General features: G+C 38.1%; 2 protein-coding genes across 5 annotated transcripts in view; one reads left to right on the top strand and one right to left on the bottom strand.

Moving 5' to 3' along the window:
• Nucleotides 1-534: 534 nt before the first annotated feature.
• LOC127790237 (bifunctional protein FolD 1, mitochondrial) lies at nucleotides 535-15,846 on the top strand. 2 transcript variants are annotated; one of them, XM_052319574.1, is made up of 7 exons: nucleotides 590-693; nucleotides 3,465-3,605; nucleotides 3,813-4,110; nucleotides 13,650-13,966; nucleotides 14,833-15,069; nucleotides 15,177-15,344; nucleotides 15,518-15,846. In XM_052319574.1, the coding sequence occupies exons 3-7, from the start codon at nucleotides 3,921-3,923 to the stop codon at nucleotides 15,686-15,688; spliced, it is 1,083 nt and encodes a 360-aa protein (XP_052175534.1). In that variant the 5' UTR covers nucleotides 590-693; nucleotides 3,465-3,605; nucleotides 3,813-3,920; the 3' UTR covers nucleotides 15,689-15,846. The 2 variants fall into 2 exon arrangements, with proteins under 2 accessions (XP_052175533.1, XP_052175534.1); XM_052319573.1 differs by lacking the exon at nucleotides 3,465-3,605 and having other exon boundaries at nucleotides 535-693; nucleotides 15,518-15,845.
• A 51-nt stretch (nucleotides 15,847-15,897) lies between these two features.
• LOC127790236 (uncharacterized) overlaps nucleotides 15,898-25,120 on the bottom strand; it is a 57,032-nt gene continuing 47,809 nt past the window's right edge. The window contains exons 11-16 of one of the 3 annotated variants that reach the window (XR_008020741.1): nucleotides 23,485-23,559; nucleotides 18,949-19,017; nucleotides 18,789-18,824; nucleotides 18,581-18,655; nucleotides 16,150-16,460; nucleotides 15,898-16,067 (exon numbers count right to left, since the gene is read on the bottom strand). Coding sequence is in view for 2 of the 3 variants with exons in the window: in XM_052319571.1 (XP_052175531.1) it covers nucleotides 16,365-16,460; nucleotides 18,581-18,655; nucleotides 18,789-18,824; nucleotides 18,949-19,017; nucleotides 23,485-23,559 (351 nt within the window). In the remaining variant the exon portion in view is untranslated. Of the gene's footprint in view, nucleotides 16,461-18,580; nucleotides 18,656-18,788; nucleotides 18,825-18,948; nucleotides 19,018-23,484; nucleotides 23,560-25,120 lie in introns of all 3 variants that reach the window. The other 2 variants (XM_052319571.1, XM_052319572.1) reach the window with 2 other exon arrangements.

The raw sequence follows: 25,120 nt of genomic DNA, 5'->3' as shown, positions 1-25,120 counted from the left end.
GAAATAGTAAAAAACCAGAAAAAATAAAAAGATTGACAACAGAACCTATTTGAAAATTCTAGAGGTTATCACATGTCTAAAACAATAAAAGAAGATGTCTCAGCCACCTGCACAAAATCAAAGCCGAGGCCCTGGCTGGTCAATTGGTCATCCTCAGATGAAAAATGGGTATGAAATGTAATCTTTACTTGAAATTTTTTTGAATAAGAACTTAAAAGGAACTGAAAATTTGAAAGCTAAGTCAAAAAAATTCAATTATAACAGTACCTTATAACAAGTAACAACACAAATACGGTATTTTATGGGGTGGTGGTTCTTAGTTTCACAGTACACAATTATATACTATTTAGTGTTACTTGGTTGTTATAAATTGAGTATTTATTCTCATCGATTCGATTATATTATTTATATCTTTAAAATATATAGAGAAAGTTACATATCTGATAAATGTTATATGATATATGACATACGCAGTGTAGTTATAAACATTATTTCACCTTTTACCTGAAAAAGAAAAAAAGGTAAATTAAAATAGATACCTATGAGATCTTGATTAATTGAGAGACGGATATTTGGTGAGATCGATCGGTCGGTCGGTCGGTCGGTGGAGTGGATGCGCGTTCCTTCTCTGCCCTCCGCAACATTTTGAAGAAGTTGTTCTGCCCAAGTTCCTTGATTCCTCAAGTGTTTCAGGTAAACAATTAATTCCATTCTATTTGCTGGTTTCTGTTGACTCTTCTCGTCTTCTTCCTCGCCTCTTTTTCGCCTCTCTGATAATGATATCCTGATTATGGTTTCTGGGTTCTTTCAACTTCCAATACTTTCATCCTTGGACTCGATACGAGACAGAAGAACGCCCTTACTGTCTATTGTTAGATCGTGCTATGCTATCTGCTTGAAAATTTTTAATTGTCTGCTTTGTCAGCGTTAAAGTTTTTTCAAACTTCAAACCTATCAGCACACAATTTTGCAAGCTAGAACTCATATGAAATTCATCCCAACAACAAAATGTTCTCTCATCGTTCAATGCAGCGCAAAAATACGGGAAATGTGTTTTGTTCCATAAGCCGCACCGCTAATGCACTTACAAAGTTTGTGAATAAACCCACAAAGTTTTTTTATTCCGATTTTGTGAATGAATAAGGTTTCTCTTGAAAACATGTGAAAGGGGAAAAACTGCCAACGTGCCTAAAAGGCGGAAACTGCGTTGGCGGTTTTCATTTCATGCTTTAGCTAGAGCTAAATTGTGAATAGCCCGAAAGTGGTTTTTCTGGTCACAGCACTCACGTGAGTGCTGTGACCAGAGTTTCATTGTGGAATTATTAAGCTTTTAAATGCTTGGAAAGCTTTTTGGTTGTCTTGCCGAGTGAATTTTATGCGCTGATCTTTTTTGATACCTCCGTTCCTTCCGTGAATTGCCTGTTGCTAAAAGATTGAGCGCCAAGGGGACTTGCAGAGAATAATTCTCCTTCATTGGCCTCCTTTCATTTCTGGATCTCGGATTGGTTGTTTGATCACAATCAAGAAGCCATCTCCAGTGGTTATTTCTTAGAATACATAATGTCATTGCATATAATGACTTAAAATGTTCTCTTTATGTGACCAAATCTCTTAAGATGATTTGACTCGGTCATTGCTCAGTCAGATGTGAACTGCATTATGTTCGGCTTGTATTTTTGTAGTTGGTTAATGTTCTATAATTGAATGACCCTTCTCATTTTTTCTATGGGGTTGTAGGTATCTGTCTAGGCCTAAGCGTGACAATTGTCTCTATTCCTATTCGATATGAATGGGAAGATGTTCCCAAAGTCCCAAAGGAACAGAGTACTAAACAGAGCAAGGAAAGAAGGAGAGAAAGAGAGAGAGAGAGAGAGAGAGAGAGAGAGAGAGAGAAATCTTCAGATACTCTTCATTCATACCCAAGGAATCGTTAAGAAATGATTTATACAGCCTGCCAAGGCAGATTCCTACAGTGAGGCGGTTGTAACCGTCCACTGCTAGCTATATCCACATGCACGTGGATTCCTTAGGCTAACAATCTCTAATAGAATTGAAATTACAGCAGTAAGTAAAAATGACAGTAAGGAAATTACAGCAGTAAAAGAAACAAGAAATTGAAAATTATTCCTAGGGTCAAGTTCATAGTGTGACAGTATTGTGTTGCTGCATAGTTGGGTAAGTATGTGCTTTTGCTATGCATCCATGTACCGCTTGTACTTGTTGCATGTGTACATTCAGGGGATTCTCTGGGTTCTAAAGATGAGGCTTTTAGGGTTGTTTAGCTGTGGGAAATGATTTCCAGTTTTCTAACTCAAATTTTCTTTAAAATCTCTAGTTTTCATTTTCTATAGAAAATTTGGAAAACGCTAGCAAACGTTAGAAATACAGAAAATAATTTCCAATATAGAAAATTAGAATATATGTTTAAAAAAATAGAGATGTTTTAATTTTTTTTTTATGTAACTTGTGTTAGAGAATGAGATGAAGATGATTTATGGAATACATATTTTTAGAAAACCGCATTTTTCAAATCTCCAAATTAACAAGGAAAACTTAGAAAATTCATTTTTACAGTTTTCCAAGTTTAGTTCATTTTTGAAAAACCGCATTTTCCAAATATCCATTTTCCATTTAGATAATTTCTGTATTTGAACAAGTTATCTAGTTTCCCGTTTTCTGTGGAGTAATTTTCTGGGAAAATGGGGCAGTTTTCCAAAACTGAACAATCCCTTAATATCCTTAAGGACCAGGTGAGATTCTGCACTTTGCGAGGGCTGTATCTGTATGTAACCTTCCCCTTGGTTCTTTCTAAAGAGATTGTTTCCACAAATCCTAGCTAGGTCATACTGTGCAACCTCAAGACTGGAATGACTTTGACAATAGCTTTACAATAGGTAAAATAGTAAAAGATTATGTGTACAATTGGGTTTTGACCAATGAGTTGTTATCCATCACTAGTCTATATTGGATATGGTCCTCAAAGAGGCAAACATGCACTCACCACTCGCATTTTTACACGCATGGGAAAGTGCATATGAATGTATAATGTCACAGTATTGTCTTTATATCGTATTCAATTTCGAGCTAGCCTTGTGGAGCTTCAGTTTGTTGCTTTAGCTTTTAAAGCATTTGATTGCATCTTTGTCTGATGACCAACATTGACCTGATATATATTTAAATCATAACAGTGTGTGTTTTTTCAGTAGCATTGTACATGTGGAAACTAATTGGATACAGTCTCATTCATGATTTTGCGACCCTGGGTTCAAATTTGTTTTCAGATCTTTTATTTTTGTCACAGCCCCTACCAGTTGATCTTTCTCAGTTTGCCTCCAGCTTATGATAGGTCATTGCAATGTTGAAAACCATTGTGAATGTTGGATTGCTTTTCCTTTCAGTCACGTCCTTGCTCTTTCAAAGACATTCAAGTTGTTCAAGGTTTTATTTGAATTTGGTCATGATAGGTATTTCTAGGATTTGGAGCTTTTGTAAACTTTGCCTGATTTGTGAATTGTGGCTGAACTTTCATTTATATCCCTTGAGCCATCTACAATTTCTACACATTAAGAAGGCAGACTGGGGCTGTGGAAGAGAATGAACCCCAGGTTGGGCTAGATTTCCCTTCTATATTACATTAATGGTTTCTCCAGTAGCTTACTTTAGCAGTAGGGTTAGATTATTCTAGTTGGTTGCTTGATTGTATTTCGACTTCATTGCTAAAGTTTTGAAGCTTAGTTTATGTTCGTGTACAAAATTCTTGATACATTAATGAATTGTTTGGAGTCACTGCTATTACAAAATATTTGTCATAGGAGTTTGAGAAAGGCTGATAGGGAGAGATAAGGAAAACAATTTAGTTGCTGGAGAAGGAAATAGAGAAGATGAAAAAGTGATGCTGGTGATCAGAACAGCAAAAAAGTATGGCACTCATATGGTATAGATGGTTAAGTAGGAGCTTCCAATCACAATCAGTTTCAAGGGCTCTCAGTACTTTAAAGGGTGATTCCAGTCAACAAATTATAAAATCTCCTCCTCTTCTTTCTCTTGACCTGCCTGATATATGGACTTCCAACTCCATGCATTATGATCCTTTGGATATTGACAAATATTGTAAGTATTGTTTCTTTTTCTTTTCCTTTGTTTTAAAAGAAAAATTGTTTACTGCTATTATTTATTTGTCAACTTTACTTGCATTTGGTGTTTTCTTCCACATGCTGATGCTATATATCTTAACCACTATAGTTCTTTGTCTAGTGACAGTCATTTATGTTTAACTAGAAAGTGCAAGTAGAAGGTTGCTTCAATTATGGTGAGGATTACACTTCTAGGATTTCCTAGTCTTTCTATTACCTTCTAGTGGATTATTCATGTCCGTCCTTATATTTATTTCATACTAGAAAAAATACATGATGCACGTGATTCTCATTTTTCTGCAATTGCTTACCAGAACATCATATTGCTTTAAAGGAAGTCAAGTAATTAAACAAATGTGGTCACTCCCCTACTCAAGTCTATATAGTGAAATCATTTTAAACAAATGCACTATCCTGAATATCAACAATAAATTAAAAAAAAGTCCTAATACCACAAGCTTTATCATGGTGCTTTACTAAAGCAGTTGTAGGAATTAGAATGTGCAGTTCAGTAAAAGGCCTTGTAGTGAAAATCCAAGCAAAAGAAAATGACTTGTTATCAGTTACAATCATGACATCAATGTGGTGGAGTTGGCTGTCAACAAAAAGCAAAGAAAATGCTTAGAAATAATCTAACATGTCATTTAGGAGCAAAATATATATATATTGTCAGATCGCTGAATCTACAAGGGGTATTTGAGGGGAAATCTTCTAGAAACCAACGGAAATTGAGAGAAAGGAGAAAGAGGGAGAGAGAGATAAAAGAGAGAAAGGGAGAGAGAAGAAGAGACGAGAGAATGGAGAGAAAGGAGAAAGATGGAGAGAGAGAGAGAAAAGAGAGAGAGTAAGAGAAGAAGATACGAAAGAATTGGAGAGAATATTTGCGTGTCAAGCCCTTGAATTAGGGTTGATTGATTTCAGTAATTGCAAGAATGAGATAGAGGGAGAGATAGACAGAGAGGGAAAGATAGAAAGAAAGTTAGCGAGAGAGAGAGAGAGAGAGAGAGAGAGAGAGAGAGAGAGAACGAGAGGAAGGAAAAGATGATCCGTATTATTCATTGCATGCCTTTCCATCTTGCCAAAAGTCTCTATTATAGAGCCTCTAGCTGTTATCAATCCTCTAACTAACCTAACAACCATGCTAGCTATTGTACAAGTTAGTTATTCCCTTTTCCCGCCTAACCTCTTATACCCTTTCTATTAGCCCTCCTAATAGCTTATACCTAACTAATTTTCCCCAATTACAAACATACCCCTAGGGTCGTGACAATCCCCACCCTTTCAAAGAATTATTGTCCTCAAGAATTCATCGCAACAACTACTATTCAACCAATTCCTGCCTTCAATACTTGCTGCTTCCGTCTCTCTTTCTTATTCTCTTGCTTCTCCCCTTTGAGTAGTAGAAGTTAGTCATGTTCACAGCCTTTGGCTGTTCTGCCGCTGCCTTAACCCCTCCTTCAAACCCATCAGTCTGTATAAAATGCAGTTGTGATCTTTTCCCAATGATCACCTTGCACTCACCTGTTTCCTCATGGAAAACATCCTCTACTTCTTCTGCTCCTTTCCCATTTGAACCCTCCATATTCATCAGTTGTCTCATTCATTAATGGTCGGGTCTATATTTGTCTCCACACCTAAAGCATAGCCCTAGTTGTCTCATTTGCTCCAACAGATTACCCTTAGTGCCATTATTACTGGAAGGTGCTTTGGCGGCCTCTTGATTAGGCCATGTAAGCAAAGGCCTAGAGTTACCACTCCAGTACTGCCCTGCCAATAGACTCGGCTCATAGGGAACTTCATGCTTCTTAAAAATGGCCTCTAGGGTCATTTCTTACACCCTTGTTTTTTCTGCAGCTTGCCTCACCGATGTGGTTGTCATCATCTTTACCATGGGCCGCAATTACTCCCTCAACCCGCTAATGAAGCTGGATACCAAGTACTGTCGATAAGCCTTGGCTACACAATGCACACCATGGACCTCAATTCCTCAAATCAGGGTTGGTATTCCACTATAGTCCCTTCTTGCTTCAATTTACTGAATTCCTCCATTATATCCGCCATGCTTTTCTCCCCAAAACGCTCACATAACCTTTTCGAGAATTCTGTCCAACCCCCCTCCAGCCCTTTATCTTGGACCCACCTATTAGGATTGAGGGGTATTTTTGTAATAAGTAGAAGGAGAATGGAAGGCGGGAGAGGAGGTTAGAACTAACTAACCTACCTATGAATAAATAAGGGAAGAATGCAACAGAAGGCAGTTTTTGGAATGAATACAAACTTTCTTCTTTCTCAAGTCTATTCTCTCATCTCTCTCTATCTCTTTCTTCTCTCTTCCTAAATCTATTTTAATGGAATTTCCCAGAAATTCTGATTCATCTCCGGCCCATTTAAGGGGCTGGACAAGTGGTATCAGAGCTAAGCCTTCCTCGGCGGCTTCTGGTGTGCAGTTAGAAAGTGACGGAAGGTCCGACTCAGCAACCACGAAGGCATGGTGGAAGGAACACGCTTGAAACAACTGGAGCTTCGCCTGGAGAATCTTGATGGATTAATGGGCCAGACGCAAGAAGATGTGAGGGCCCAACGAGAAGACATGGCGATCCAAAGGGAGGATATGGCGATCCAGAGGGAAGATTTAGCTGCCATCAAAGATAGTATACGGGAGCTGGAAAAGGGCCAAGAACGGGCTGACTTTTATGGACAGAAGATAGATCGCATGTTTGTGATCATGTCAACATGGCCACAATTCCGATCACAAGAAGAGTCTGTTCCAAGAATGGAGACAGACGTAAGAGGTGATGGAATATTACCGAGATCGGGAGGCTCGAGGGAAACGGAGGAAAGGTATGCATGGGAACGTGAAAACCATGGCAGGAATTTCGGGTCAAGATTTGATGGGGGACACCCGCCAACGCCAAGATGGGAAATTCCGATCTTCGATGGATCAAAACCACCCTGGTGGGTACGACGATGTGAAAGATTCTTTGAATTGTACCGGATAGGAGAAGAACAAAGAGTGACGATGGCAGCGGCCTACCTGGATGATACCGCGGATGCGTGGTACCAAAGTTGGAGGCAATTAGAAGGGGGATGGGTGTCGTGGACCAAATTTTCCAATGAACTGTGTGGTCGTTTTGGCGAATGGAATTTGGCGGACACGGTGGAAGAATTTAACAAACTGAAACAGCAAAGATCGGTTGAAGATTATTTGAGGCGGTTTGAGGAATTAAAGGCGTTGATAGGAGCAGCTCATCCGAGCTTGCCCGAGTCATACTTTGTGTCGAGTTTCATCAGCGGACTCAGAGACGATTTAAGATCCGTAGTAAAGATGCTAGGGCCAGTGTCGGTAAGACAAGTAGCAGAGAAAGCACGTCTCCAGGAAGTAACATGGGAGGCAGTATTCAAGAAGAATAGGCCATGGCCGCAAGAAGGGTCGGCCGTCAACAGAGGGGGAATTTCTTTCGGAGGAAGTAATTTCAAACCGGGCATGGGAGGAACAAACCAAGGAGGCGTTAAGAATGGAAATGGAATAGGAACAAACAAGAATACGACAATGGAGCAAAAGCGCCAATTAGGCCTATGCTTCAAATGTGGGGAAAAATATGGACCTGACCATCAATGTAAGAGATTGATGTTAAAGATAGAAGCCTCCAACGATGAAGAGGCAGAAGAAGATACAGAAGAAGAGCTGCAGGTTGAGGAAGAACAAGAGGATGATGGAGGACAAATCTCCTTTCACGCGTTGAAAGGGGGTCCTACAGGGAAGATCATACAAGTTAAAGGGCAGGTAGGAAAACGAAGACTAACGGTGCTGATTGATAGTGGAAGCACCCATAGTTTTGTGAATAAGAAAACAGCCCAAGATCTCAAGTGTGAAATGACCAGAACCAACCCACTATCAGTAACTGTCGCCAATGGGGACAGGATGTACAGCAACCATAAATGTTCGAATTTTAAGTGGGTAATGCAAGGAGTAGAATTTGTGGCAGACTTAAGAGTCTTGGAGTTAGGGGGGTGTGATATCGTATTGGGGGTTAACTGGATGAAGAATGTAAGTCCTCTAACATTTGATTTTAAGAAGCTGGAGGTGACAGTGGAGGTTGAAGGCCAAAAGCTAACACTGATGGGAAGCCTAGATCAAGGGGAATGTAAAATAATATCGGGAAGGAGGTTACACAAGTTAATGAACCAAAAAAGGGAGCAGATTGCAGAATTATACTCTATTCAGGCAATGGAGTATGAGGAGGAAGAAGGTGACAGTCCATAGTCCAAGGGAACAGCAACAACTACATTGCAACTTCTTCAAAAGGTAAACACCCAGGATCCCTTGCACTTATTATTGCATGAATTCCAGGATCTCTTCCAAGAACCGACTACCCTACCACCCCAAAGGCCTTTAGACCATGCTATCGGTTGCAGCTACCAGAAAATGTGAGGATTCATCCGGTATTTCACGTATCGTTATTAAAGAAGTCTAGAGAAGGAACAACAGCCAATGAAGCTTCACTGCCACCATCAGACGAAGGATTCTCAACTGCTGTAAACCAAGGATAGAGGAGGAAACAGAGGAGCCCATTGAAGAATTCTCCACTGCTGTCTTACCAAGGATAGAAGAGGAATCAGAGGAGGCCATTGAACCTCGAGCAATTGTAGACAAAAGGGTGATCTATAGAGGAGGTACCCCTATTACGCAAGTGCTGGTCCGATGGTCCCATCTACCACCAGACCAGCCAACTTGGGAATACCTACCAGACATATTGACAAGATTTTCCCATGCTATCAGCTTGCTCTAAATTCTTGAGGACAAGAATTATTTCATTGGGGGGGGGGGGGGGGGGGGAATTGTTAGGACTGAGGGGTATTTTTGTAATAAGTAGAAGGAGAATGGAAGGCGGTAGAGGAGGTTAGAACTAACTAACCTACCTATGAATAAATAAGGGAAGAATGCAACAGAAAGGCAGTTTTTGGAATGAATACAAACTCTCTTCTTTCTCAAGTCTATTCTCTCATCTCTCTCTATCTCTTTCTTCTCTCTTCCTAAATCTATTCTAACAGAATTTCCCAGAAATTCCGATTCATCTCCAGCCCATTTAAGGGGATGGACACCACCCTTGATACCAAGAGTCTACTATATCATTCAAGTAGGCCATAGCCAAATTGATCTTTTGCGCTTTTGAAATCCGATAGAACTGAAAGAATCTCTCACACCTCCCTACCCACCACCTTGGCTTCTTCCCCTCAAACATAGGAATCTCCAATCTTGGTGTAGAGGTATGGGTGTGATTAAAAGGTTGCAGATTCCTCACCTAGTTTTCTTGAATTGCAGCATGCTTTGCATCCTTGAACGATGGCCTTGATGTGGCAAAATTGGATCAGATGGCTATCTTGGTGGAAATTTCGGTGATAGTCGGAATTGGGGTAGAGAAGATAATAGAGTTAACATACTGTCAATCCTTTGCCACTGCTGCGCCATCGTTTCTTGACACCTTTTAGTAACTCCTCATTGCTTCTCCATAGCTTCTTGTTACTTCTTCATTGCAGCCTGCATGACTTCCTTCCATTCCGCCAAATCCTCCCCCACATGGTCTTGGGTGTCGGCCATATCAAATTCCATGGCCTCCAACCTCATCTCCAGCTGCTTCAGTCATGTACCCTCAGCCATGACTTCTTGCTCCTCAATCGCAATGGACCCCACGATTGCCGATTCTTCCCTTCCTACACCGGAACAACTATTACTCGCTTCTTTCGCACCCTTTCTTGCTGTTTCTGGTGCCTTCTTTGTCGTCAATTTTGATCAAAGGTTGTCGGAATTTGCTTTAGAAATGGCTAAACTTCTCAGCCAAGAAGCATCGGTCTTGAACTTCGATCAAGACCGATTCTTGATCCTTCGCCTTCAACTTCCGACCCCAGCTCGTCGGAATCTACTTGGGTGTGAATGCAATTGACACCAAGAAACGCTAGCACTAGCTTCGCCTTCTATTCCAACCCCAGTTCGCCTTCAATTCTGACTCAAGATCGTCGGCCTTGCTTGGGAACGCAATTGGCACCCCCGAGTGTTGGAAATCAATGTACCTTGAATCGCTGGTCCGATCAATTTGGAATGCCCTTGGGTCGTGCTCTTGCTGTCGTTCGTTAACCTGACCACCCCCGTGATTGCCTCACTTATTCGCATCGACTTCGCGTTTCCCGTACTCGCTGGAATCATAGTGGCAATCACTGTGATTCCACGATCGCCCACCTTTGGAATCTCAAATGAATAGCGATTAGGAGTTGTCGAAGCTCAATCATCGCCAATGGCCACTTCTTGCTTTGCCTTCACTATTTGACCGGGCTTGTTGAGTTAGCGACACTGACTCGCTAGAATAATTGTACTATCGTGACTACACTGGAATTGCTATTGCTAGCAAGTTCTGATTGCCTGCCCTCACCGTGATGCTACTCGTTGATCACCCCATAGCCGGTTCTTTTGGCTCTGATACCACTTTGTCAAGCCCTTGAATTAGAGCTGAAAATTAGAACCAAGGTCTAAATGGTGTATCTTCCTTGGTTATAAATTTGGTGTTAAGGGTTATAACTTATGGGTTTCAGAAGCGTCTAAAGTTGTAATTAGCAGAGATGTTATTTTTGATGAAATTACTATGCTTCGTGGTTCTTTTGCAAAAGAATCTAATCCTACAGGTCACCAAAGTTTTGATATTTAGGTGGAGCTTGAAATCGACAAAAGTTAAATAAGTCAAGCCCCAAGTCAAGTTCGAAATCAATTGTTGGTCCATCAAATTATTGTATTGCTAAGGATAGATCTAAAAGAAATATCAGCAACGGTATGTTGAAGCTAATCTTGTCGCCTATGCTTTGAGTGTGGTTGAAGATATCCACTGCAGTGAGAGTTTTGTGGATTTAATTGGTATTCCTTGTGGTGAGGATTTTGTTGGTATTCATTAGGCATATTGATTCTTCATGATTTTGCTGGAAGAAAAAATTCTGGATAGTTTCGTTTGTGGATTTTGAGTCAAGGTGGAGATTTATGATAATTATGACTCAAAATCTTAATTCATCTGTGATTGGGTTTCCTAATTTAACCGTAATTATGATTTTAAATTTGACCATATTTAGCATATTGTCAAATTCAATTTTGACTAAGATTTATCTTATTTGGAGGAATATCCTTATGAATCATCTTCTGATCAAAATATGATTTCTGTGTACATTCATAGATGATTTTAGGTCTATAAATAGGTGCTCAGATCATTGGAATTAGTGTGGCAATATCACTTTTGTTATAACAATATTTGTTTAGTGATATTTTGTTCTTTCTACGCATAGTTTTTCTTGATTTAAGTTTTTCGCGTAAAATTCTGTGCTCATGTGTGTGATTGATGGTTTGATTGTGATTTGTATTCGATCCAATTTCGTAACAGAAACGTTTGCACCTTCTTGCCCACATCTCGGTTTGTTTCCTTCAAATACCAGGATGTCGAGTCTTGGTATTGGAATTGGGTTAGGATTGATATAAATATCCCTCATCACTGGTTCTAGCTCCAATTCCGGCCACTCCTATGTGTCCACCTGATTTGGGCTGAGTTGCATGGTTCAGCCCTCAACAAGTATCAGAGCCAGATTGGCCCTCAGCGGGAAATCCACTGGTAGGCTTGCATTAGGCAGTTTGGAGAACATTGTCAAGTTCGTGCTTAGCTACTTAGGTTTTTCTCCACCACCATCATTTCCACTCGGCCTCGACTCACTTCTTCTTGGGTCTGGCAGAGGCTGAGCTCCATCGTTTCCAGTCTCTCCTCGATTTGCTCCTAGTTCTATTGGATGCCCAACTCCATTGCATCCAACCGTGACTCCAACTGTTTCATCCGTGTCCCTTTTGCCATCATTGGGTTTGCTTGCCAGAAAAGTCGACAGAGGTAGTTGGTCGTCTTCGCCCAGGTGATCTCCAACTCATCAATTCTAATCGGTGTACATTTCCTTCTGAAATTGCCTAGAATTTCGATTCCTCGGAATCTACTACTCACCAAAATGTCCAAATTGATTGGCAGAGAATAACTTGGCTCTGATACCAATTGTTAGATCGCTAAATCTACAAGGGGTATTTGAGGGGAAATCTTCTAGAAACCAACGAAAATTGAGAGAAAGGAGAAAGAGGGAGAGAGAGAAAAGAGAGAAAGGGGGAGAGAAGAAGATTCGAAAGAATTGGAGAGAATATTCAAGTCTATTTCATTCATGGGAAATCCATCCTAATGCTGTGGCTCAATATATAGGCTCACAGCCACTACACTATCATGTGCAGTACAACAAATTTGTAACTGCCTCAGCTACAGTACAAAAAGAGAAAAGACAAAAAGAGAAAATATCCATAATAGAAAATAAAAGACATAATTACAATAGCTACCCTTGGCACTTGACACATATATATAATATGCCATGGATATTAGTCTTCTATAATAAGTGGATTGTGACAACCAAGATTACTTTCTACTTAAAGTCATTGGTGGTTTAATTTCCAAATGCTTTCGAATTATTCAGACGAAAATTGTTCCAACCAAATAGAGGGTTTATATTTTAATAGCTTGTTAATGTATTTATATTTTGTAACTATTGCTCATTGTCCAAAATGTTACTATATTTTGAAAGTTCTGTTGTTTTATGAGACAAACTGACTCAAAATGCTGATAGGAAAGGCAAAAGGAATGGAGTTGAAGACAGGGACTGTAGTATGGGTGCTCTGAAAAATGAATCAACTATATGTTTTTACTTGCAGATGCAGGAAATAATTGTATCATATCCATGGAAGACTGACTTATGTTAAGAGTGTGAATTTGTTTTGGCATTACGTGTAGAGGACTCGTTGTGTCTTTTAATTACTACTTAATGTGGAATCGATGAATTTTTGATGTGTAAGTTAGGGGTCCTTTTATGTGGATCAAGTGATACAAAGCAAAGTGAAATTCAGTCTCTTCATGAAATCTATTTCCTTTCTGCCCTAGTCTTGATGTTCTATGTCCTGAATTTATGTACTAAATAAATTTTGAATGCATTTATTTGCCTTGTTGATGTAGTTATTAGTCTGAATTATGTATCCATAGCCTAATGCTTGTAACCTATTTTGTGATTCTGCAATGCGTACCTTGTTGTTTATTGTGATAGAATTTTAAGAAATCAATGACAAATAAATGGGTTTTTTAAAAATGATAGTCCACGTATATGTGCCTTCCACTAATGCATTAGTATCCACGCTTAGTGTCTTCAGTACATGAAACCTATTTTGATTACTGTAATGAGTCATTGAGCCCAGATCATTGTGCATAGGGCACTTAATGTCCTCATCGAAGGACCACCTTCTGTTATGATATGTTTCGTCCATGTACACACCAAGTATTGTTTGCCTTGAACAACCCAACTTGATAGATGCTCTAACTTGATCCTTAGCTTAATTTGACTTCAGATAATATAGTCCAAGTCTTTGAATGGTTCTCACAAGACTAATCTACACTAGTTATATTTTTCTCCTAACAGCCAATGAAAGCAGAGCTAGAGTAATTGATGGGAAGTTGATGGCTGAGAAAGTTACAACAGGAATAGCTGGTGAAGTGATTAGAATGCAGGAGGCCATTGGGATGGTCCCTGGCCTGGCTGTAATTTTGGTGGGTCAACGAAAGGACTCTGAAACCTATGTCCGTAACAAAAGAAAAGCTTGTGAAGAATCTGGTATCAATTTTTGGCTGACCAAACTGCCTGGGACTTGTACAGAACATGAAATTCATGAGGCTTTGTCTAGCTATAATGAGAACCCATCAGTTCATGGTATTCTTGTGCAGCTGCCTCTCCCACGTGTAATTTCTCTTTAACTTTCTATAATTTGACTCTTATCTATTGCTTCTTCTAAAATTGAAGAATTTGTGTTATTGTTATTCAGTAAGTATTTATATTTACAGAATGCTGTTGAGACTTGAATTCAACTAGAATAACTAGCACAGGCATGGAATAAGAATCTGACTGATTCCAAACAAGAAGTGGGGCATGGACATGGAGAGAACATTTTTCTGCTGTCATACATATATGACTTGATCGCATAAAAGATTAGTAAATGAAACTAGGCTAGCACGTGCATCATACAGTTATTTATGTTTATTACTACCGATCCCTTATCCTGTGTTTAATTTGCTTCACAACATCATTCCTTCCCTACATTAAAGTGTGGATTGATGATTCATCTGCGTTGGACGTATTAGCAAGGTTCATACCGGACTTTTAGATGTCTCCGAGTGTCAGAGTTTAGCTGTAAAATATATCTAACATATGCATGTGGCCTTTTTGAGAAATAGGTGCTACTTGTGTGAGAATTACAAACATGAAATTCTATTTCCTGGAGGCTCTTTCTCAACCTTCTATCTCTTCCTACCTCTGTGCACTCCTGCCACAGGGATCCCTGGCATTAATGTTGTAGAACTCCTCACTGTGAATAGTGAATTTTCAACTATATGTAAGAGATGGTCTGGATTCTGAATTTTCTAGGTCAACCGCTAGAGCAAAGAAAAATTCCAACACTTCAATGGCCAGCTCAATATGTTGCTTTAGACGACTCAACCAGTTTTTGGCCTGTCGTAATATATTTCAGATGCATGCAGTTTGTTGATGTTCTGATTGATGCAAGAAAACTTGTTGGGAAATTGTGGATGACTGATGAAAAATCTGACAGCATTTGGATGAGGAAAAGATTTTGAATGCGTTGAGCCTGGAAAAAGATGTGGATGGATTTCATCCGCTGAACATGGGGAATCTAGCCATGACTGGAAGAGAGCCATTGTTTATTCCCTGCACTCCAAAAGGCTGCGTTGAGTTACTGCTAAGGTCTGACGTGGAAATCATGGGTAAGAAAGCTGTGGTGATTGGAAGGAGCAACATTGTCGGGTTACCTGTATCTTTACTCTTGCAGGTGAAACCGTGTTTCCTCTGTTTCATCTTTACTGAGAAATGTTCCACTGTATATTATGCTTCTTTTATATTAGATTATTAAGTAGGCTTTCGTTGAAATGTTGGCAGAGGCACCATGCAACGGTAAGCACGGTGCATGCTCTCTCTAAGAACCCAGACCAGGTAACCCGTCAAGCTGACATTGTGATCACAGCGGCAGGTGTGCCCAATCTAGTCCGTGGCACTTGGCTCAAGCTTGGTGCAGTTGTCATTGATGTTGGGACGTACCCTGTGAAGGTACAACTAACTAGGTTTATTAGAGATGATAACTTTAGTTCCATAATATTTGTGGTAGGTTAGCTGCAAAATTCTATGTAGAAAACTTTCTTAAGTCAGCTAGGTTGGTATTGAGCCGCATTCTCCAACATTCATTATTTTCTCTCTTTCTCTCTTTTTTTAATGGACGACAGGATCCTGACAGCCGTTGTGGTTACCGTCTCATTGGAGATGTTTGTTATGAAGAAGCCGTGAAGGTGGCATCAGCAATAACCCCCGTGCCTGGGGGAGTTGGACCAATGACAATTGCTATGCTGCTTGCCAACACGCTCGAGTCCGCCAAACGTGCATACAGCTTTAGTTGACATTCTCTTGTTTTGTTTTTCAGATTCGCGTGAGTTTGAACTGCATTGGCCATACAATGTTAAAGTTGGTTTTGATTCGGTAGTTTTCATTAATTTACATCAGATATGTGCTTTATGTGGGGCGCCTTTCGACTTGATTCTTGTATTGCCTTAATTTGAAAAAGACATTCAAGTAAGGTAATTTACAATTGCTGTTTGGCCAATCGAAAAACTGTGAATGAGCTGATAATTTTAATAAAACAGGGTGAAGTGATCAAAGGACCAACACACCTTAATACAAATAACAGGTTGGTTCCACCACCGTCCCTACCAATCAAACATACATACAACTAATGGAACCCACTATCAAAACCACCTGGATCACTGCGCCCCACCTCCCCTGTTGCCAATCACCAAGTAATCAGCAACCAACATCAAAATCGGCTACTCCCAAATGAGAGAGAGAGAGAGAGACTTCACACCTTATTCTAACTGCCATCGATGGTAGACCTGTTTGCGTTAAAATCTTTTTAGTTCGGTTACTACAATATACAGCCATCAATACAAGATTCTTTTCTCTTTTTATACGCAGGTGAAAATCTTCATCACTCTGGCAAGTCTAACAGTAAACTGCGGGGAGATCATCAAACCCATGAGATGAAAGGAAAATTAACAACGTAACCAATACAAATGAATGTTACAGTGACACATGGATTTTTTCCTCTTCTCCCTCGACTGCTGCATCCACTGGCTCCGCAACTGGAGGTATGCAGTCTACCTTGTAACGCAAGACCTGTTTGAGAAACAAAATGACCAGGAAAAGATTATACATTTCAATGGAACAGCATATTTGCAGTCTGTCACATGGCAAAAATGCAGTACATTATCAGAAAAACCAGTAGTTTTTCACTCGGAAAGGAGAAACGTGAAGCAGCATTTACATCAAAAGCCAGTAGATGGTAAAACATCCTGCTTTATGCAGTAAACAACCTGAATATGGTTCTTTTTATGCAAATATGATGTAGCCGTTTCAGGATCAATGGTTACAGATCTCTTTGTTAGAAGAGATGAAAGATGAAGTTGATAGAGAATATTGAAATCGAACTGTATTATATTGTGTTGTCTTGGATGCATATGATGATTATATATAAGTTCTATGACTAACCTAAATAGGTAATAAACTATGAAAATATAATGAAAAATATACAAAAGAATCTGCAAGATACAAAAAATTCGTGTTATCAAACAGGCCGAGCCTAGCCAAAGCCTAGTGCTCCGGCCCTATTTTAAAATAGTTTTAAAATTAATTTTAAAAATTATATTATTTACTTAATGAATATGATATAAAAATATTTTTAAAAATACAAATTCCACTTAGAAATTAGAAGTTTGAAAATTAAAACTTTTAGCTTTTAATAGTTTTCACTTTATAGTTTTAAATGATTCAATTACACTTTTAAATTATTTTAAATTTTATAAATATTTTAAAGTTATAAAAAGTTCCTCATTCAAGAAATATATATTTTACATTTAAAGTGATTATAGCCTTTTGTGCATGACTATATAATTGTGTATGAGAAGTTTTTTTAGGTTATTGATTAGGAGATATAATTTTTGTGCTTCCACTTTATTGTTACCAACTCAAATGTTTAAAAAATAATCATATGGATAATGTTTATGTATTTTTTATTCATTATCATCATGTTGTGACGATTTCTTTATAATTTATAATTTTTGTAGTAGACTTATTAAATTATATATCAAAAATTTAAAATCAAAATTGCAATATAAAAATTATAACTTTTTCATTTTAAAAAATACATTTAGGCTAGGCAGGCCACCAGGACCGAGCTGAGCTGGGCTTTTTCCCAGGCTGGGCTCGGGTGCAACCTTACTGGGCCTGCCTCAGCCCCATCTATACCTAGTGAGCTGGGCTTAGGCTCAGTTTGCTACAGTACGAGCCACACCAGGCAGGCCCATGGGCCACTGGGCCCGTTTAAAAACTACAAAAAAATATTTGCCAAAATATTAATTCTAGTACGCTCCTTATCCTTAGCGGCATGGTTCTTACGTAAGGCTCTCGTAAAACCACCAGAAGGTATGAAATATTCCAGGGCAGCCCAGAAACACAGCTCATGAAAAGAAAATATGGAGCCATTTCAAAGGATAAATGGCAAATTTTGTTTCTTGTAACAGCGCTTCTTGCTTCCCAAATAGATCCTCTACACCTATTTATATATATATATATATATATATATAAAGGCTGGATTTATCAAGACTGGATGTGCATACTAGCTGCATGGCAAGATATGGCACTACATGGGATGCTACATGGCAAGGTGGTTCCAAAATGTTTTGAGAGTTTTCTAGAATGGGCAAACACCGACTGCGGTATTCTATGGTGTATTTGCAAGGATTGTATTCAGTTCTTGATGTATATCTATAGACAAAAGAGATAAGAACCATTGTACTTATCTAAGGAGGGTATTATAGTCAATTGCAGAGTAGCTAGAAGGCTATAAGTGGATCTCATTCATTTTTTTTTTTTTGTAAAGCTTCAATATATTTCAATTAGATAAGAGGTGCAAGGAGAACGATTGAAGTGGAAACCAAAAAGAAAAGAAAAGGAAATGTTTAGATCCATGGAGTGCTGGTGCTTCTCTTTTATGTCGCATTTGGAAAGATTAGGTAGGGCCGTGCTAGGTTTTAACAGAATGGGGTGGGGTGGAATAGCAGTTTTCCCATTCATAATTGTGCAGGGATAGCATCCCTACTCAATGGGCAACAGTTAGGATTGATATCATAAATCCTATTCCCCATCAGTCAAGCCACAATTTGCAATAGCTCACACTTATTACCACCATCAGAGCCGAAATGAAGAATCAAATAAAGTCATCAAATGTATATTTCTACCTTTTTAAAAAAAGCCGAATATGAATTGTCCCAAATGAGTCTGTAATTTCCAGCCATGCATGCACAAAAGTTGCCCTGCACCATGAACACGGGATAAAAAGATGATTATAGTAATATGCATGTCAAGGATAGTAGCCAGCATTTAGCAAAATATATATTATATCCATATATATAAAAATAGTAGCCAGCAAAAAGAGGACAAACTCACTTGGTCGGATTCATAGCGCCTATAAGGCAGGATAAGCTGTTGCAAGACAATGCAAGGCCAAGTAGACACATATCATTACAACCAAGTTAGCAATAAGAATCTACTTAGGATTGTGAAAAAATAACCCAAAAAGTCACTCAAGGACAGAATGACAATATACAGTTTCTTGAAGGGAACCTACTGTTTTCTGCCCCAAAGAATCCATGTACTCCAAGCTAAATCCAATATCCTGTTCCACGACAATATGAAGCTCAGATATGAAGGGAAATAATGCATTAACTAAAATGTCGTGGAGTGGCAGCAGCAGGATGCATCTCTTAAACTCCACTATCAAATACCTGGCCAGAGTTTTCCAGAACTTAGAAAGTAGGACTACAATGCAGTGAAGCACAGAGAGAAAATACTGAATTGTGAGCAGAAGCCAGGCCAAATAACTTGGGGACCCACGTCACAAGAAGGAATTAAAAGTTCCTCTAACAATATGTTTCATTAAGGAATTACGAGCTATTTATCCTGTATGTAGTACACGGCATGTGAAGAAATTATGCATTGGAAATCTCATTAGAGGCTTGTTTCTCATGGAAGTCCTACTTTCAATTAGTTAGATATTACTTGGGAAATTATTTTAGGGCCAAATTGGTTATGATTTATGTTTTTTTCTCTTCATTATTTTGTTGTATTCTGAACTTAACTTTGAGAACACCTTAATTTTCATTAAGAATTTTTTTTTTTTTTTTAAATCAAACCCAAACGGACAACAATAGAAAGGAGACAAAATCTGGTAAACCAGGTACAAAGTGAACAAGCAACCTTTTGCAAAGAAAGATCACATGCCAAAGATAAGAACAATCTCTCTTGCTCACAAAATACACAAACTAGAATAAACCTCTTCAAACAATTAGGACCCCATTTGTTTATGGTTTCTGCATTTTTTTTTTAATTTTTTTCCTCATTGTTCACTGAACTGAAAACTTAAGAAATTTCAAAACATATTTGCTTTCCAGTGCCCCACCTTTCTTGGCAAGCACACTGTTTCCCACAAGATTAACTCAATTTGGAAACATCAATTCTAACACCAGAAATCCTAACCTGAACCACTAAACCACCCTAACCTAGCTTCCTTGGCTATGAGAAGATTGTGGTGTTGAGCCAACTTGTATTATTATATTTATTTTTAACATTTTGACAATTAACAAAAAGACCCATTTTTGAACTATGTACAAATCGTTAACCCCCAATTTTATGGTCTAATATTTTTTTATGGCATTAATTCAAATAAAGTATGATTATTTATTTAAATCATTTTGCAAATATTTTTTAATGGAGAAAACTTATTTTCAGCATTTTTAATTCATTAGTCGACTATTCATATAGCATTAGTCGACTAAGCAGAGGGCATCTCCACATAAATGTTTTATTCCATGCAACATTAGTTGACTGGGTCGAGTAGTGATTTTTCATTAGTCAACTAAAGATTCCCCAATAGTCGACTAAAGGTTCTGATTAGTCGACTATCTGAGTCTAACGGGCAGAAAAGTTTAAAAGGAAAGCATGTTGCCCTAAGGAGTATAAAAGCTTCTTAAGCTCGGTTTGTGGCCTCTCTTAATCACGTTCAAGCACTCCAAGAGCTATCAACAAGTTCTAAAAGTCCTTATTCTTCCATTAAAGATTCAAGAAGCTTGTGTGCTTGATTGCTCAATCAACATCAAGCCCAAGGCAATTGAGAGTTGAAGCGCTGAAAAGAGATCGATTTTTTACTCCATCAATTATTCTCTTATTGCCTTGTAATATTTTTCTGTGATTTATTTGTATCCCTATGAGGACGATCCTTGTAATCATTACACTGTTGCGTGGTTTGTTTTGGTTTCCTAGATCCGTTGAAAATCTAGATGTTTGTGTGTAGTTCCCAAGGTAAACTAAGGAAAAACCTTGGCGTTGATAGGATTAGTGGAACCTCAAGAATGGTTGAGATCTTGGAGAGTGGAGTAGGTGTTTGAGATACACCGAACTACTATATATTGCTATGTTTATTTCTTGTTCTTTATTGCTTTCATATTTGCATCGTTATTTGTCGTAAAATAGATATATTCCGATATAGGGTGAATAATCATCTAAAAAATTGAATAAGCAAAAAGTTTTATTTAATCACTCAATTCACCCCTTCCCTCTTGAGTGGCCATTATTTAAGGGACCAACATGTGGTCCCCACGACAAGAATAAAAAGAAAGAAATAACATTTCCCCTAGTCCCAAACCTCTAAGGTTATTGTTTTTTTTCGGGGTGGGCGGGGACCCTTGAAACCCTATTAATCCAAACAAATACTGAACACATAAAATACAAAGAAAATCATTTCTGCCTGAACCCCATCCTTTCAAGTACAATTCAGCTAAAATAATTTTTAGATAATTCTCAGCTAAAATTTTGTACACATCCCTTAGAAAGCTAATAGACCTAAAATCTTTAGAATCCTAGCACTTCCCTTTTTGGGAATAAGCCCAACAAACAAAACATTTAAACTCTTCTCACAATGGTGTGGTTGATAAAATACTCCAAACATCTCTTCCCATGTCTTTCCCCACCACATACTAACCTACACCAAGATTGGGGGAGAAAGCCCCCCTAAAAGGCCCTGGTTAGACTAAGCACAATGCTTACACCAAGAGGTTCATGACAGTTTCATTTATTTCTTTATTTTGTAAGCATATTAAATTTGCACCATAGCTTCCTCTAAAGCCTGCCATATAGGTTGATATTGGTTCAAATCCAATTTGTGAGATATGGTGACAGGTGTACAAGGTCGTTCATTAGTCAGTTTGAAAAAGAGGAATTTAGAGAAGAATGAATGCCATTCAAGAAAGAAAAGTTTCATTAAGGTAGGATATTATCCCGATGATCACTGAACTTCCTTAAAAGAGCGGGTAAGATTACACTCTTCTCCAAATGCTCAGTCTTCATATCTATTATCTCAACCACTTATTCTGTGACATTCATAGAGTGAATTTCATTCAAATAAGTGGCTTTTCCTCTCTATTCTATTTCCCACAGCTTCATGCTAAAGCTTCAAGTTCGAGCCCAAAACGGAATGCACACGATGCAAACAGCGGATCTGGAACAGCACATTAGGTGCATGCCAAGTCTCTTCTTCCATCACCGACGATTTGACTAGTGCAAGGTAGTTCTAAAAACAAATTAATTCAAATATTCCGGGTCAATAGTTCAATAAATGAAAGATTTTTGAGAATGTTACTTACAAAACCAAAGCAAGGTAGTTAAAATATAGAAGTGCTTCTAGAATATGTATGTGATAGTGAAAAAAGATTTTTGTTGCATGGCACAGAATAATGAGCAATCAAGAACCCATACGTATAAAGTATGAGTGTAATCGAGATAACGATGTAGCAACAATTGTATGGCTTGTAAAAGATAGAATTAGAAATATGGCATTTGTAATAAGGTTGGAGTGGCACATATTGGATATGTGATCTGAAAGACACCAATAAAGATGTTTACAAATTTCAGAAGAATATTAAAGGACATACTAGTAATGGGAGTGAATGGATTGGAACAAGTTTGTAACCAAAAGGGATGGAGGGAGAGAGATTAAAAAAAAACAACAGAAAATTATTAGGTATGACAAGATGTGAATGACCTCTGGTCATGGATAGAGATGATTGGTAAGATAAATCCTTCATTATCAAACCCCACCTAATGGGACTAAGAATTGGTAGTAATGGTGGTGGTGTTAAGCATTATTTGCAGGAGAGATGCGCTACAAAAAATTAAAGTTTTTGTTCTTTATGTTGCTTTATGTCAATGTCTTCATCCCCAGGACATGAAGAAAATAAGACTTTCAACAGCCTAGGAGTGTGAATAGGTTCATAATGGAAGTGGAGTGACAACGAAACCTTGGTTTCTTCTACAACTACCCCACTCATGCTGCACTTTAAAGTGGGCAATCTTCTAATGAGCAACAACTACGAATACATAGAAAAGTGAACAAAAATACAAGACAACAAAGATTAACAATAGGCACATGCAGGTCAAAAATCTATGATAGTTTGGCCTAGAAAAGATCCTCTGCACAAAAAAGAATGTCGACAATCCATTACCATTCCATTTACATAGATACAATGTCCAAAGCATCATGAAAAGTGGAAAGTACATGACTGCAAAGCATGAGCCATATAGTTAAAAACAGGAAACTCATCCAAATAACATAACATTCATCGAATAGTTATCAATGTCAACAGGCCCCCAGTTTAGAAGATGAATAAGATTGTACTATTTGTGTCCCATGAATAGCTAGTTTTGAGTGCTCTTTTTTTATGATTCTATCATATGTTGAAATGCCACTCACCATTAGGACTGAAGCAATTTATTGCATTTGTTTCATTCATAAAATGATATCACAAAAAAAAAAAAAAAAAGAAGATTGTTGAAAAAAAGGCAGACTCTGACAATAAATTGAGGTCCCATATCACTACGAATTTCCCCATGCACTCATCCATAGAGGTCCTATAGCACAACTTTGTCAAGTGAACTGCAACTCATATTGGGGGAAGAATATATAAAAAGAAATTAAACATTTCACGAAAAATGATAATTCTGTTTTGAATAGAGTAGTCATAATATTCAACGATAAAAAGTCACCAATAATCAATATCCAGCAAATAATGTGAAGATCTGATAACGTTACCATGTTCATCTTCCCTTGTAACAAGCAGAAATCCCAGGCAATATATGAGTTTATAGATTCCACAGTTAACGAAACCTAGAAGAAAACACATTTCATCAAATATATTTGATGCGGAGGACAGTAGTCAACAATCATATCCTTATTATCAAATAACTAGAACATAAAAAGAATATAGTTCAACAAATATTTTCAAAGATCGGGTTTCACCTAATTTAATTATGAAGTAGGGTCTTCCAAAAGACTACCTCAAGGGTCAGAATTAGTTCACCCCATATGGTATACTTATCAACCAGGGACCTTTGGAGACAGGTCACCAAGGTAATTCAGGTGGGGAAGTGAGAAAGTTGGGAAAACTTGCATTATTCAGGTAGGAGAGAGGTCAAATGTAACAGTTCTCAACCAGGGACCTTAGGATAGTGGAGGCCATCAAGGTAAACCAGGTACGGAAGTGAGAAACTTGCATTATTCTATAGGAATTGCTATTTAGACACTCAGTTGTGACACTTTTGATAAGTCCATTGATGTGTTCTACATTTACACTAATGTGACACAAAATATAATATATCAATACACAAGGGTCACAAAAGTTCATAACTAAGAGTCCAAATCGAATTTCTGTTGTTCCAATAACTACAAGAAAAGAAAATGAATGCGGCTGAATTGAGAGCAAGGCAGTCCTGCATATGTCATTATCAAAGAACACAAGTTGGACCATTAGGCGACATAAATGCAGTAGAGAAACAGTCAGCAGAGAAAGCTTTAATGAAGATTGAATATGTGGTGTGCATTCAAGAGATAAAAAGGCATTAATTAGATGATGAGTGCTCACAAAATATTTAGGAAGAGGGCACATATCTGGAGCTGGATCATTTGGTGAGGTGGAAAAGATGAACAGATTTCTTAGTATGTTGGATCATACAGGATAGAAAGAATTTTATCTTTCCCCTTTTTATCATCTTTTTAAGTGCATGGATGACTTCTGGACTGCATATTCCAATGGAGGATTTGTGAAGAGTAGAGATGTGGAAAGGGCTAGTAGCCTTTCCAATAGTTTGTACAACCCTATCATACAGGAATTGGAAATTGAGGGAGAAATAGCAAGAATTGAGAGGGAAACAGACAAAATATTAGGGAGAATAGACTGAAATTAGGAAGAACCGACAGAAATGAGGCAGAAATCAGAGAGAATAAAAGGAGGAAAATAGACAGAATTGAGGGAGAATAGAGAGACTTCAATAAATTTTTGATAGCTCACAACATGATCTGCACTGTGGGGTTATAGGTTTATATAGAAAGCTAACCAACAGTTATTTGTGATAGTTACAATATTCTCTGCTACCAATAATTGCTCCTAAATCACTCCACTACCTCCCCACTTTCCATAACTGTAAATTAATTGTAAATAATACCCAATTACTCCTAGAACATAACTGCAAAAATACTACAATTGAATAAAAATACTACAACTGCCCCTAATTAACTAGCAGGTCGTGACATGACCCAATTATTATAGAATCAAAATACGAATTCCAAAATTTTAATGATTCCAACAAAATTAGAGTTCTGATTATTTATTTCGGAAACCACAACATATCAAGCCTTTATCCAATATATATAACCTAAGCTCTCCAATCAA

Source organism: Diospyros lotus, chromosome 14, assembly GCF_014633365.1.
Source record: "Diospyros lotus cultivar Yz01 chromosome 14, ASM1463336v1, whole genome shotgun sequence".
In the NCBI taxonomy this organism is placed as follows: Eukaryota; Viridiplantae; Streptophyta; class Magnoliopsida; order Ericales; family Ebenaceae; genus Diospyros; species Diospyros lotus.
The sequence above is the reverse complement of the archived record's forward strand: the minus strand, read 5'-3'. Positions and strand labels throughout refer to the sequence as shown.